The sequence below is a fragment of the Arachis duranensis genome, chromosome 5 (genome assembly GCF_000817695.3).
Source record: "Arachis duranensis cultivar V14167 chromosome 5, aradu.V14167.gnm2.J7QH, whole genome shotgun sequence".
NCBI classification, from domain to species: Eukaryota; Viridiplantae; Streptophyta; class Magnoliopsida; order Fabales; family Fabaceae; genus Arachis; species Arachis duranensis.
The window spans coordinates 105,777,950-105,793,906 of NC_029776.3; the positions used below are offsets into that span (position 1 = coordinate 105,777,950).

The window sequence follows — 15,957 nt, forward strand, 5'->3', positions numbered from 1 at the left end:
TTGTTTCATGTATATATGTACTTACACAAAGAGAATGTGTGGAAACTGAAAGATACAATAGTAGAAAAGAGAAAATGATTAAGAGCGAGAATGCAACATCAAAAAATGGTAATATAGAAAAATTATTTGGGAAAATATTGACATAAATAATTTAGAGCAAAAACATAAAAGATCGAAATATAAATGAATCACACAGACATATTATAAAGTCATGTTATCATCATTATATAAAGTCTAAAGTCTAAAGTCATCTTTCAAAGGCAGTTTACATTTTCTTAGAGCGTGAAGTTACCTAAAGATGAAGACAGGTAGTAATTTTCAATTGATGTTTAATTTTCTTATAGTAGTAATAATATAATAGATGACAAGGACCAATGTTATTATATTTCCAATACATACACTTTATTCCACTATATATATGAACATTGGGACTTGGAGTTTTCCAATAAGAGAGCAAGCGTAGAGAACATTACACAAAATTCTCTATATTGTTATTAGGAAGAAACTAGAAACGATGAGCAATTACTTTCAGAAATGGGATTATGCATTATTAGTGGTGCTTATTATGTTGTATGATGCAGGATTAATCCATGGGGAAGTTACATGCTTAGAGAATGAGAGGCAAGCACTCCTCAGCTTCAAACAAGGCATTCATGATGATAGGGGCATGCTGTCGACATGGAGCAACGATGATTGTTGCAAATGGCAGGGAATTACATGCGGCAACCAAACAGGTCATGTACTCCGCCTTCATCTCCGTGGATCATATTCACATCATTTATCTGGTCAAGCCAATATCTCCACTTTGATTGACTTGCAATATCTTCAACATTTAGATCTCAGTTACAATAGTTTTCTTGGTAGTTATATCTCAGAACATATTGGCTTGTTTCCCAAGTTAAAATATCTCAATCTCTCACGAGCTGATTTTGTAGAAAGTATTATTCCTTATCAACTAGGGAATTTGTCTCAACTACAGTACCTTGATATAAGTCATAATCATTTTGGTGGAGAAATCCCTCCTCAACTAAGCAAGCTTACACATTTACAGTATTTGGATCTCAGCTACAATGATCTTGATGGAGTTATCCCATATCAACTCAAACACTTGGGACAACTACAATATCTCTGTCTTCAAGGGAATAGTGATCTTTCAGGAGCAATCCCTTTTCAAAGTGGTGATCTTCCATTGCTGCACACTCTCAAGCTCCGTGGTGACTTTGATCTTGAAACTCAAGGTGTAGAATGGGTGTCTAAACTCTCCTTTTTAAATACTCTTGACTTCAGTTCAATGAGTCTTGGCAACTCTCACCAGTGGCTTCAAATGATTCGTAAGCATATTCCAAACTTAACAGAGCTGAGGCTGTCGGATTGTAGTCTTTCTGATAATGATGTTCAACTTTTGTTTCATATTCATTCTAACTATTCTTCCACTACTCCCCTTACCATCCTTGATTTCTCTTATAATATGTTGACATCATCCACATTTCAGTTGTTGTCCAACCTCAGCTTTAACCTTCGGGAGCTTTATCTTTCATCTAATGATATTGTTTTGTCACAATCTCATTACCCAAACTTTCCTTCTCTAGTGAGCCTTGACCTTTCTTATAATAATCTCACTTCATTACTGTTTCAAGGAAATTTCAACTTCGGCTCCAACCTTGAAATGCTTTATTTGTCAAATTGCAGTCTTACAGATACAAGTTTTCTGGTGTCATCTACTTCCATTGTGAATTCTTCATCTTCTATTGTTAGCCTTCATCTCTCCTTTAACCTGTTGACATCATCAAACATATTCCACTGGATTTTCAACTTCACAGCCAATCTTCACACCCTTTCTCTTCGTGACAACTTATTAAAAGGTCCTGTTCCACTAGGTTTTGACAAAGCAGTGAACTCTCTTGAATATCTCGATCTCTCTCATAACAATCTGCAAGGAGAGATTCCCCATTTCTTTGGAAACATTTGCACACTACAATCACTACACTTGTCATATAACAACTTGAGTGGGGACTTTTCAAGATTCATTCAAAATTCTTCATGGTGCAACAGACACATATTTCAGGAGCTATCTTTGTCCTACAATCGAATTACTGGTGTGATACCTAAAAGCATCGGGTTATATGAGTTGGAACTTATGTACCTACGTGGGAATTCTTTGAAGGGTGAAATCACTGAATCACATCTCACAAGCTTTTCCAAATTAAAATACTTGTCTTTGGCTTACAATTCATTATCTCTAAAGTTTGTTCCCAGATGGATTCCTCCTTTCCAGTTAATAATTTTGAGGCTAGCATCTTGCAAGTTGGGTCCTAACTTTCCAAGTTGGCTACACACTCAAAATTACTTAGATTATCTGGATATTTCTAATGCGGGGATTCATGGCTCTGTGCCGGAGTGGTTTTGGTATAAGATTCATTTTCCTGAGTTTTATTTGAATATGTCTCACAATAATTTTACAGGAGCTATTCCAAATTTACCACTAAGGCCCCAACACGGAAGATCTACAGATTTGAGTTCAAATCAATTTGAGGGTGTCATTCCATCCTTTTTGCTACATTTTTCATGGTTGATTCTCTCTGAAAACAAATTTTCAAATGTATCATCACTGTTGTGTCAAGAGAACAACATTGGTAGGAAATTGGGCACTCTAGATTTATCAAACAATCAATTGAAGGGTTCATTGCCTGATTGTTGGAAATCTTTAAGCTCACTATTGTTTCTTGATCTAAGTAATAATAACTTGATAGGGAAGATTCCACCATCCATGGGCTCCCTTGTCAAATTGGAAGCTTTGGTCTTACGAAGCAATGGATTCATTGGCAAACTACCTTCTAGTTTGAAGAACTGCACCAGTTTATTTTTGTTGGATGTCAGTGAAAATTTTCTGTCAGGTCCAATACCCTCTTGGATCGGTGAGAGTCTACACCAATTGATAGTTTTGAGCATGTCAGGAAATAGTTTCTCTGGAAATCTTTCTAAGCATCTCTGTTACTTGAAGAAAATTCAACTGTTGGATCTTTCCAGAAATAACTTATCAAATGAAATTCCAACATGCTTAAAGAATTTCACTGCAATGTCCAAAAAGAGCATCAACTCAACTGAAACCGCAAGTCTTATATATTGGTACAACAGTACTTATATTGAGATTTATGGTTTTTATTTTTCTTATACATTTAACATAACAGTAATGTGGAAAGGTGTTAAATGTTGATTTAAGAATCCAGAGTCGCGTCTTAATAGCATTGACCTCTCGAGCAATCATTTTACTGGTGAAATCCCAAATGAGATTGTGTACTTGGTTGGTTTAGTTTCTTTGAATCTTTCAAGAAACAATTTGAGTGGAGAAATTCCTTCTGAAATAGGGAACATAACTTCACTGGAATCATTAGACTTATCAAGAAATCATATATCTGGCACAATCCCTTCAAGTCTTTCCCAGATTGATAATCTAGGCGTGTTAGAGTTGTCAAACAACTCTCTTTATGGAAGAATCCCACCTGGAAGACACATGGATACCTTTGATGCATCTAGCTTTGAAGGAAATCCTAATCTTTGTGGGACACAACTTAACAAAACTTGTCCTGGAGACATGCCAGCAGTAAAGCCTGAAGAACCAACAACACATGATGATGCAGATGATAATTCAGACTTTTATGAAGCATTACACATGAGCTTAGGCTTTGGATTTTTCATTGGCTTCTGGGGTCTTTTAGGGCCATTGTTGTTTTGGAGGTCTTGGAGAATTGCTTATCTCAGATTCTTGAATGAAGTGGCAGACTACATATATGTGACAGTGGCAGTATATGTAGCAAAATTTCACAAGTGACTCAATGACTGCAAGGTACAAAGTAATTTCTATCTTTAAACTAATCAATCGAAAAATATTTTCTTACATATAACAGGAAAATAATAACTTTTACTCTGTAATTTTTTGTTTTCTTTTGCTCCAAGTTAATGTCTAAAAAATAAATTGATGGTTTCAGTGGCTAAGAGAAGGGGGGGTTGAATCTTAGCCCCCTTTTTGCTTGATAACACTTGCTGACTTGTCAGACTAATTCTGGAAACTTTTCTGTTTTAGCTCTTCACTTCACACGAGAATGTTTGTTTTGTCTTGTTCCTAGTCACGAGACTTTTCTTTTTGTCTCGTCATTTGGCACGAGATAATTCTGGTTTTCGCTCCTGTGTAGTAGAAAACAGAAATGAAGTTGAGAGAGAAGGAAGATCACACCCAGACATATCCTGGTTTAGCTGCTAAGTGCAGTACAGCCTACATTCAGTCTCCATCACAAACATGATGGAATTTCACTATGATCAATCTGATTACAACTTGTAAAATGCTAACCCAACTTACAAGGGGATTCCCACAGAATCATGACACACAACATAGATGAATAAAGGAACTCTAAGACATCTATGACTTTTTCTTTTAATTTTGCACTCTCTGCCTTTTTCCGCTCTATGGCTTTTTCATACAAACCTCACTGTTTGCATTTTTCCAAGAGACTCAAGACATGACAAAATTAAACAGAAAAATATTAAACAGAATACATTGAAGGAGAAGAAAATCTGTAAGCTTAGGTAGCTCTGAGAATCCTGTGTGCCTTGCACTCTCACTGCTTACTTCTAACTCCTTGCTTCAAACAGTGGCTGTTCTCCCTTTTTCTAGAAAAGAGAAGCCTCCACACTTGAAGCCAAAAACCCAAGCCAACTTCTTCTTCCTTCAAGAAACCGGTTCGGCCACACAGAGAGAGAAGAGATAACCATGCAAAACCCAACATGCAATTACCTCTAGTCCTTTCTTGATCATCACCCTTCATCAATCCGAGCTCTCCATCCTTGGCTTGCTCTCCAAGATGGATTTCTGGCCCTTGATGCTTCATGATGATAATGACTTCATTTGCTTCAATCTCTGCCTCAACCATCACTTCGCCACTCTAGCTACTCCCTGTGGTGGTTGAGCAGAATCAAAGACAAGCCATGCTTCAAGAATCTCCCTTGCTGGCCGAATCTTCAACGTCCATTTTTGAGCATGAAAAGCTCAAGATAACCTCACCAAATCTAACCATATTTGGTGAATATCTCAGCCACAGCTCATTTTTATTTTAGTATGTTTTCTTGCCATCATTAGCTTGATGGTCTTGATGCATGCAGCTTCTTCCTTTTCTTGGTTGATGAGCATAGCGTCCATAGCTTCCTGGACAAGGACCGAAGAAAGAAGCAAGAAAGAGATGAAAGAGAATAAACAACTTAGAAGAAAAGCAATTCAATGTGATAAACCACTTTGTTGGTAAAAGTTGATTTTACTTCCCTAGCTTAGAGTGGCGTGTAGTCATGATGGCCATCAATCAATTCAGCTGAATTTTTCTCTCTCATATTTCTCATGCATCAATTAACAATGTAATAGATTTTGAAATCCATCACATGGTTAACAGCTTAGATCCGTTGGAAGCACTTTGCTTTCATTTTATCTTGGTTTCGGACCAAGTTTGGATCCATTCATCACTAATAAAATTTGGGCTTGTAACATTGAATTTAAAACTGGCCCAATTGGTTAACATTTGCTTTCCTGATGACTTTTGTTTCAGATCAAGCATAGGAAGCTCTCATCAAAAATTAACCATGGGTTTGGTTGTAATCAACATTGAGCTTGACCCATCAATATAAAATTTCAGCCACTTAGTATAAAACATGCAACAAGGCTGGTTATTGGGCTTAAGCCAGAAACTCATTTTTCGGCCCAATATAAAATCTGCACAACAAAATTATTAATTAAACAAATATGAATTAAGATCAAATTAATAATTTTGTAATTAATTATTTTAATAATATTTGTTCATCATCAAAATTAAACAAGAGTTTTCCAAACTCATCATAAATTATATTCTTATGCAGAGATGCTCAACACTGAGACTGAGATGATGGACACATCATTGATTGCTATGATTATAGGAGTTTGCACTGAGATATTTGGTTTGTAATTGAAGTTTATGGGTTGTAGAGATCACTTTTCTGGATACTTACTATTATGCTGTTTTATAATTTCATTATGTAATGTTGGCTTATAATATAAAATATCTAAACTATGAGTAATTTTTGTTTGAATTTAGCTTTCATCAAACAACCACATACAATTGTGCTATGTTAATAAATCAACTTCTAAGCCAAGGGTTTATATAAAAATTAATTTTTATATTTTTTGGAACATTATTTTTATATTTTTATTTTTGGTATTAATAGTGATTAATAAAAAAATAAAAAATTGATATTTAGTATCATAAAAATAAGATGTGCAAAAAAATAGTATAAATAAATTGTTTCTATATATTCACTTTTAAGATAAAAATTTGTTGTAGAATAAAGAAGTATAAATAGAAGACTCTAGTATTAATATTCACCGATATTAATATCCTATCATAATAACGATAATTTATATATTAACTAGTGTATGTTCCTGTGTCCTGCACGAAAAAATATATAAAATATTATAAAAATTTTATTAAAAAATTAAAAATATTTATTGTAATTATTATTATAAATATTTTATAATTAAAAATATTTAAAAAATTAGTATTTATCTTAATCAATTTCGGTTGGTTGAGTGATTATCTCATTTGTATGTTTAAGGAGGTATTTGGAGTTTGAATTACGCTTTGTGTATGTAGCAATACATTAGCTAACGGCAATAAATAGCGCATCAATACGAGGTGAATTAGTCTTGGCCTGCTGAGTTAGGAAATTCGTAAAAGAAAATAGTATTTGTCTTTAAAGTGGAACAATTTCTTATTGATACCAATACTTATGAAGATTTATCTTTGTTAAAATTTATCTGGGACAATTTTATTTATTGGTATCGTATTCATTCTTAAAATCAAAATAATATTATCAACGTTGTTACTTGTTAAAACTTTACATTTTATGATATGATTTTCAAATTTTCAAAATATAGACTTATGACATTATAAAAGCTATTATATTGATTAATATTTTTTAGTAACATTATTGGAACATCGTCGTTGAATATTAGTTAATGTGAAGAGAAACCAATAACAACTTTTGTTATTCAATATATAATTTATTCTATTAAAAACTAAGTTAGTATTTTATGGGTAAATACACTTTTTTCAATTTCTTATCTCATTTGCTGTAGAATAAAGAATAAAGAAGTATAAATAGAAGACTCTAGTATTAATATTCACCAATATTAATATCCTACCATAATAACGATAATTTATATATTAATATTGAATTTGTAGTATATAAAGAGAGAAAGAAAAGAAGAGCCTTATATTATACGTAGAGAGAGAGAAAATATTTTTATTGATTGTCTCATTTGCTTCATATCACACTCCTATTTATATGTATACAGGAGGTAACATTTTCAACTCTCATTAAATTCATCTCTTTTGAGAATGTGAGCCGCCGATATTAAATGATGGTCATCCACCTCATTTGTTCTTATCACAATACTCCCCCTTGGATGACCATTTAGGATTATACCTCGTTAAAACCTTACTAAAGAAAAATCCAATGAGAAAAAATTTTAGTGAAGGAAAAAGAGTACAATATCTTTTGTGATAGGGACTGCCTCATTAAAAACCTTGTCAAGAAATACCCAATGAAAAAAATCTGACCAAGGAAAAAAGAGTACAGTCTCTCCCTCTTGTCGACATCATTTAATGTCTCAAAATCGGTGCATCCCAATCTCATGTACCAATCTTTCAAAGGAGGATTTTGGGAGTGAGTTTGTGAATAAATCTGCCAGATTGTCACTTGAGCGGATCTGTTGGATATCAATTGTCCCTTAATTTTGAAAATCATGAGTGAAGAAGAATTTGGGAGAAATATGTTTTGTTCTATCACCTTTAATGTATCCACCTTTAATTTGAGCAATGCATGTTGTATTATCTTCAAACAGGATAGTTGGAGCTATCTTATGATCAATCAGTCCACATGATGACAAAATATATTGGATCAAACTTCTGAGCCAAAAACACTCGCGACTTGCTTCATGAATCGCTAGTATTTTAGTATGATTAGAAGAAGTTGCTGCTATCATCTGTTTCGTGGACCTCTATGATATAGTTGTACCACCATATGTGAACAGGTATCCTGTTTGAGATCTCCTTTTATGTGGATCAGACAAGTATCCAGCATCTGTATAGCCAACTAATTGTGACTTTGATTCATAGGGATAAAACAATCACATATCAACCGTTCCATGAAGATATCAAAAAATTTGTTTGATTCCATTCCAATGTCTTTTGGTTGGAGAGGAATTATATCTTGCTAGTAAATTCACAGTAAATGATATATCAGGTCGTGTATTATTAGCAAGATACATTAGCGCTCAAATGGCACTAAGATATGGTACTTCAGGGCCAAGGATATCTTCATTTTCTTCTTTAGGACGGAATTGATTCTTTTCCACATCCAAAGATCTTACGACCATAGGGGTACTTAATGGATGTGACTTATCCATATAAAATCTCTTCAAGATATTTTCTGTGTATGTTGTTTGATGAATGAAGATCCCATTTTTTGTATGCTCGATCTGCAAGTCGAGACAAAATTTAGTCTTTCTAAGATCTTTCATCTCAAACTCTTCTTTTAGAGCTTTTATAGTTGTTGGAATCTCTTCAGGAGTTCCAATGATATTTAAATCATCAATGTACATAGCAATTATAATGAATCCAGATGTAGATTTCTTTATGAAAACACACGAGCAGGTATCATCATTTTTTGCCAGATACTCAGTAAGACGATTATACTACATTCGTTCAGATTGCTTTAGACCATATAAAGATCTTTGCATTTAACTGAGTATAATCCCTGTGAATATTCATTGGATGGTTTAGATATCTTTAGTCCTTCAAGGACTTTCATATAGATATCACGATCTAATGAGCCGTATAAGTAGGCTGTTACCACATCCATTAAATACATATGTAATTTACGATATGCGGATAAACTGATCAAATAACGCAATGTTATCGCATCCACTACAGGGGAATACGTTTATTCATAATCTATATTGGGCCTTTGTGAAAAACCTTGTGCGACAAGTCGGGCTTTGTAGCGCACAACTTCATTTTTTTCATTTCGTTTTCTCACAAATACCCACCTGTATCCCACAGGTTTCACATCTTCTGGTATACGGACTACAGGTCCAAAGACTTCACGTTTTGCAAGTGAGTCTAACTCAGCCTTCATGGCTTCTTCCCATCTTGGCCAATCATTTCTTTGTCGACATTCTTCGACTGATCTTGGCTCAAGATCCTTACTTTCATGCATGATATTTAATGCCACATTATATGCAAACATTTCAATGACAATTGTCTTATTTCGGTCCCATTTCTCTCCTGTAAAGACATAATTTAGCGAGATCTCGTCATTTTCACAATTTTCAAGTACTTGAATGTCTTCTGGCGTTAAAATTATATCAGAATTTTGGAGGTGCCTTTACTATATCTTTTTCAACAGGAATAGTATTTACCTCTTTTCTTTTTCGAGAATATTTGTCTTTGGAACCGACCGGCTTGCCACGCTTTCTGGCATGAATTTGCTTCGGTGGTAATTTGTCCGACTGAGACATCAATTCGAATTGGAGCATTTTCAGCCGGTATATAGGATTTAGTTATCCTTTTTGTATCAGAAAATACACCAGGCAATTCATTTGCTATCTATTTGTATAATCTTTTGAACTTCTAGTTCACAATGCCCTGATCGAGGATTCAAATGCATTAAAGATGATGCATTCCAATTAAGTTTCTTTTCGGGAAGCTTATTCTCTCCCCCTAATGTTGGAAATTTTGATTCATCCAAATGACAATCCGCAAACCGGGCTTTAAATACATCTCCAGTTTGTATCTCAAGATACCTCACTATAGAGGAAGAATCATATCCAACATATATCCCCAATTTTCTTTGGGGTCCCATTTTGGTGCGAGAAGGTGGTGCAATGGGAACATCTATCGCACACCCGAATATTCTTAAATGAGAAACATTTGGCTACTGGCCAAAAGCTAATTGCATATGAGAGAATTAATGGTAACCCGTTGGCCTCAAACGAATAAGTGTTGCGGTATATAAAATAGCATACCCTAAAACCGAGGTTGGGAGATTTGTTCTCATAAGTAAGGGTCTAGCAATTAATTGGAGGCGTTTAATAAGTAATTCTGCTAACCCATTTTGTGTGTGAACATGAGCTACTGGATGTTCAACACTTATTCCATTAGCCATACAATAAGCATCAAAGGCTTGTGAAGTAAATTCACCAGCATTATCAAGACGAATTACTTTGATTGGATTTTCTGAAAATTGTGCTTTTAATCGAATAATTTGAGCAAGTAATCTCGCAAATGTCAGGTTGCGAGAAGACAATAAGCACACATGTGACCATCTCGAAGATGCGTCTATTAGGACCATAAAATGTCTAAAAAATATCCACATGGTGGATGAATAGGTCCACATATATCGCCTTGAATCCTTTCTAGGAATCCAGGGGACTTAAATCCAATCTTTATTGGTGATGGCCTTAAAATTAGCTTTCTCTGAGAACTTGTAGCACAACAAAATTCACTAGATTTAAGAATCTTTTACTTCTTTAGTGAATGTTCATGGGAGTTTTTAATAATTCTCCTCATTATGGTTGTTTCCGGATGACCCAATCGGTTGTACCAAGTTATGAATTCACTTGGGCTAGTAAACTTCTGATTTACAATGACATGTGATTCAATAATTGCACTAATTCTAGTATAATACAACCTAGATAAAAGTGAGGATAACTTTTCTACTATAATATTTTTATTTGAATCATGGGTTGTGATATACAAGTACTCATGATTTCCCTTATTCATTGTTTTAATATGATATCCGTTTCGCCGAATATCTTTGAAACTCAACAAATTCCTCAAAGACTTGGTAGATAATAGTGCATTATTTATTATGAATTTTGTTCCTTTAGAAAATAAAATTATAGCTCTTCTGGAGCCTTCTATCACATCGCTCGAGTCAATAATAGTATTAACATATTCTTCTTTTGGCACAAGATGGGTAAAATATATATTACTTTAGAGAATGGTGTGCGAACTTGCACTATCCGCAAGGCAAACATCTTCACTATATGTCCTTGTCATTCTCTTCAAAGACAAATAATAATAGAATGAGTAGAAATGTTTGCTCAGTAAAATTATTTCTTTGATTGAAAATATTTTTCTAAGAAGTATAATATATACTAAAAATTTTATTATTATTAGCACATTCGGTAATTTTGAAATTCAAATGCATAAAACTTAACAAGAAGTTTCTTACATTATTTATTCACATGAATACTTAACAAACACACATATTAAACCATTCCATCATTGATCAAATAACCAATATTTCTTTCAGGATCCTCAAAAAAATCAGATACATCAAAATGAGTGGTGAAATTTTCAACATCATTTGAAACAAAATTTGTTTCCTTTTCTTTGTCGTCTTTTTTCAAAGATGATTGATAAAGATCGACTAGGTGTCTTGTTGTACAACAGGTACGCGACAATGACCCTTTCCACCACAACAAAAATATTTATTCTCAATTGATTTATTTTGCCCATTGTTTCTTTCTTTATCCCACTTCTGGTGAGATCCTTTCTTGTGAACATAATTCCTTTTCCTTCCATAATTTTTTTTATTACCAAAATCTTGTCATTTACCACGGCGCCAACTGGGCGCTTCATAATTTCTTAAGAGCAACTCATTGTTGCGTTCAGCAGCAAAAAGGCAAAAAATTAGCTCAGAATATTTTTTAAATCATTTTTCTCGATACTACTGATGTAGGAGCATATTCGAGGCATTGAAGGTCAAGAAAGTTTTCTCTATCATATCGGGTTTGAGGAAGTATCTCCGTCTTTTGATGATTGTACCTTTCTTCAAGGTCTTTACATAGATCTGCAGGATCTTTTAATGTGAGATATTCATTTTTCAATCATACGTCAAGATGACGACGAAGGAAAATCATGATTTTGACTTTATTCTTCTGGGATATATTATTTTCAGCCTTAATGGTATCTCCAAGATCCATTGAATCAAGATGGATTTTAACATCTAGTATCCAAGATAAATAATTGTTTTCAGATATATCAAGAGCATTAAATTCAAGATGAGAGAATTTCGACATAATGAAAATTTGTTACCTGGACTCTTCCTCAAATTTTATTAGAGTCTCGTATTGATAACATATTGTAGAATAAAGAAGTATAAATAGAAGACTCTAGTATTAATATTTACCAATATTAATATATCTTACCATAATAACGATAATTTATATATTAATATTGTATTTGTAGTATATGGAGAGAAAAAAAAAAGAAAAACCTTATATTATACGTAGAAAGAGAAAATGTTTTTATTAATTGTCTCATTTGCTTCATATGACACTTCTATTTATATGCATATAGGAAGTAACATTTTTAACTCTGTTAAATTCATCTCTTTTAAAAATGTAAGCCGCCCATATTAAATAATGACCATCCACCTCATTTGTTTTTATCACAACAAAATTATCAAACTTAAATCATATTAGCATCACCTCAGTTTTGATAAAAATTAATTGTATAAGATCAAGTTGATTCACAATTTCACACGCTAATATATAAATTAGTCTAAATTATTACACACTAAAAGACTAATCATTAATAATTCCAAGTCTTCCACAAGACTCAACTTTTTAATTTATTTTGATGTGACTTATGAGCATGATTTTCTTACTGATCAAATGGACTGAAGATATGAGAAATAAAAACAAATTAAGTACGTATATACATAGATCATAATTTTCTAGAAAACATAGAAGTGAAGATCTCTGCGCTAAGGAGGAAGAAGATCAAACTGAGGTGTATCAGGGCGGGTCACTTTCGGGGCGAGCTTCGGAATGGGTTTGGGTGGGAACTAATAGCTTCTGTTGCTTTGGGCCGGGTTGGTTGTCTGGTCTAAAATCAAGTCCAAAAAAAAATATCCAAAATATTTTTTGACAAAAAAAAAACATCCAAAATGTTCAGTCCTTTCTTTTGACAAATAATAATAATATTGGATTAATAGTCAATTTAATTTTTAAGAGATAAGATATTCTTTAAATTTATTCTTGAAAATTTTTTTCAATCAAATTAGTCCTTCGAATATTACGAATTAATCATATCTATTTTTCAGTTACTCCACTCATAATTTTTGTCAACGATTGATGATGTAAAATGTTAACTAATAGCATACATGACACATAGCATGTTCAATTAGATGTTAACTAAATATGTTTACGAAAATTTATCAATTTAGTCACTAGGTCATATTGAGAATAAAATTTTTGTAATTGAGAAAAATGACTAAATGAATAAATTTTTATAAATATATTTGATTAATATCTAATTAGACATATCAGATATTATATATGTTATCATTAATATTTTACAATATTAATCTTTGAAGAATATTGTTAATAGAGTGACTAAATGACAAATATGATTAATTCGTAATTCTTTGACTAATTTAATTGAAAAAACTTTAAAAAAAATAAATTTAAAAAATATCTTATTTTTCATAGATTAATTTGACTATTAACTTGATAATGTTCTCTCATACCTAAAATGTCAAACCCATTTTTCTGACCAATAATAATATTCTATCACTTTTGACACTTTATGTTAGTAATTATAATTTTATTTGACAATTGTGATTGATATAAAGAATTGCAGAAAAAAAAACTGATTTCATTAAACTTATAATATAGAAATTGCTCATTTCTGAGTTAAAGTCATTAGAATATTTTAATAAATTAAAATATATAAATTTAATCTCCATTAACGAATTTTGATCCTTAGGATTAGTATTTTCAAAATTCATGTACCAAGTATCAACCAAATACATAATTTAATTTTGTAAATAGTTAGAAATATTCCACAAAAAGACACAAGAAAGGATTAGTTTCATGGTTTAAAGAAGTTAAATTCAAGAGAAACTGTGGCAAAAAACTGTTTGGTTTACATGAATGCTAGCAATATGGAGGTATGGTGTTCATGAATTTTAATAAAATTGACACAATATCAATGAATTAAAATGGTTCTACCGTTCTAGAACAAGACCAGTTTGTATGGAGTAATTTACATCATTCATTAAATCAATCTTATAATTATAATTATACTTCCATATATACAAAGTAGAAAGATCATTTTAAAAATGAATAATTTCTACAAAATTCCACATTGTCTAGTGACGTATATATCATGAATTAATGTAACAATAATGTAGTAATGACAACACCAACACCATTTACAAACTATCATTGTACTTCATTAACAAGCTAAGGATTGCGAATAGAATTTAACAAAGGGATAACACTAGTGGTCAATATCAAAGAAAGAGAAAGAAATACATATTTGCTAGAATATGCTATTATCATCCAAACAAAATTTTCAATCATATATTCACGAGGGATATAGTAATAATATATGCGTTATTTTTTTAGTATATTATTTTTATATTTTTATTTTGGTATTATTCAAGTAATCAATAAAAATTAAAAAAGTTATATTTCATATCATAAAAATAAGATGTGCAAACAAATATAAATAAAAATATATAGTACAAATAAATTATTTTTATATATTTACTTTTGAAATAAAAGCTACCCACATTTAAATCATATTAGCATCACCTCAGTTTTGATCAAAATCATATGATTCATACGCTAATTTATAAATTAGTCTAACAAACTTTTCAATCATATATTCACGACGACTCACGAGGAATACAAATGATATATAGTGTATACATTATTTTTTAGTATATTATTTTTATATTTTTATTTGTGGTATTAATAGTAATTAATAAAAAATATAAAAAATATTTTGTATCATAAAAATAAGATGTGCAAAAAATATAAACAAAAAATAATATAAATAAATTGTTTCTATATATTCATTTTTAAAATAAAAACTACCAAAATTTAAATCATATATATTAATATCACCTCAATTCTAAAAATTAATTGTATAAAATTAAGTTGATTCACACGCTTATTATAAACTAGTCTAAACTGTTACACAATAAATCACTAATCATTGACAAATCCAAGTCGTCCACAATGCAAGACTCAACTTTTCAATTCAGATTAAATGAATTATTAGAAATATGAAAAATAATAATAACAAATTAATAAGTCCATATACTACATAGATAATAATTTTCTACAAAAGTCTAACTAAAATGACTAATGAGACTGACATTACAAAGACAAGGGGATTTAGCTTCACCACATGCATACACATAATTGATTAACAATTATTCCAAGTCTTCACACCAAATTAAGGGTTCAACATTCAAATTTGTCATTACTTATCTACATAATTTTCTAACGTATCAAATGGGATAGAAAACATATATAAGAAATAAGAATGAATAATGTCTAGAAAGTCTAGAAAAAGTTTAGAAGATCAGTATTTTTATTAAAATTTGGTCAATACTTAACCAACAAAAAAAAGTGAATAATTCTACATCATTAAATATAATCTCACATTATTAAAAATATTAGTAATAACTAATTAATGACTACAAATTACAAAAGTTACTGATCTCTAATATTCTTCGTATAATTTTTCAGAAACCTAGCTATATTGACTATATTACAAAGGAGTCTTCACTGCGTGTTTGATAGATATTCTTTTGTGAAAAAGCACTAAGAATCAATTTCTTTAAGTCTTTGCACTAGGTTCTACTTTCTATTTTAGTTAAGGTGATTTATTATTTCTATCAAACTATATAAAAAAATGTGATATATCATATATGTATTATTTTTTCTTTGTTCCACTTATATTTATTGAAATATACATGAATCACACACATATTATAAAGTCATCTTATCATCATTACATAAAGTCTAAAGTCATCTTATCATCATTACATTATAAGGAAGCTTATATTTTC

The 15,957-nt window shown here is 31.5% G+C and overlaps 1 protein-coding gene across 2 annotated transcripts; it reads left to right on the forward strand.

Moving 5' to 3' along the window:
- Positions 1 to 461: 461 nt before the first annotated feature.
- LOC110281631 (receptor-like protein EIX2) lies at positions 462 to 11,865 on the forward strand. 2 transcript variants are annotated; one of them, XM_052262109.1, is made up of 2 exons: positions 462 to 3,844; positions 11,824 to 11,865. In XM_052262109.1, the coding sequence occupies exon 1, from the start codon at positions 515 to 517 to the stop codon at positions 3,212 to 3,214; it is 2,700 nt and encodes an 899-aa protein (XP_052118069.1). In that variant the 5' UTR covers positions 462 to 514; the 3' UTR covers positions 3,215 to 3,844; positions 11,824 to 11,865. The 2 variants fall into 2 exon arrangements, with proteins under 2 accessions (XP_052118069.1, XP_052118068.1); XM_052262108.1 differs by lacking the exon at positions 11,824 to 11,865 and adding an exon at positions 5,896 to 6,056.
- Positions 11,866 to 15,957: the final 4,092 nt, after the last annotated feature.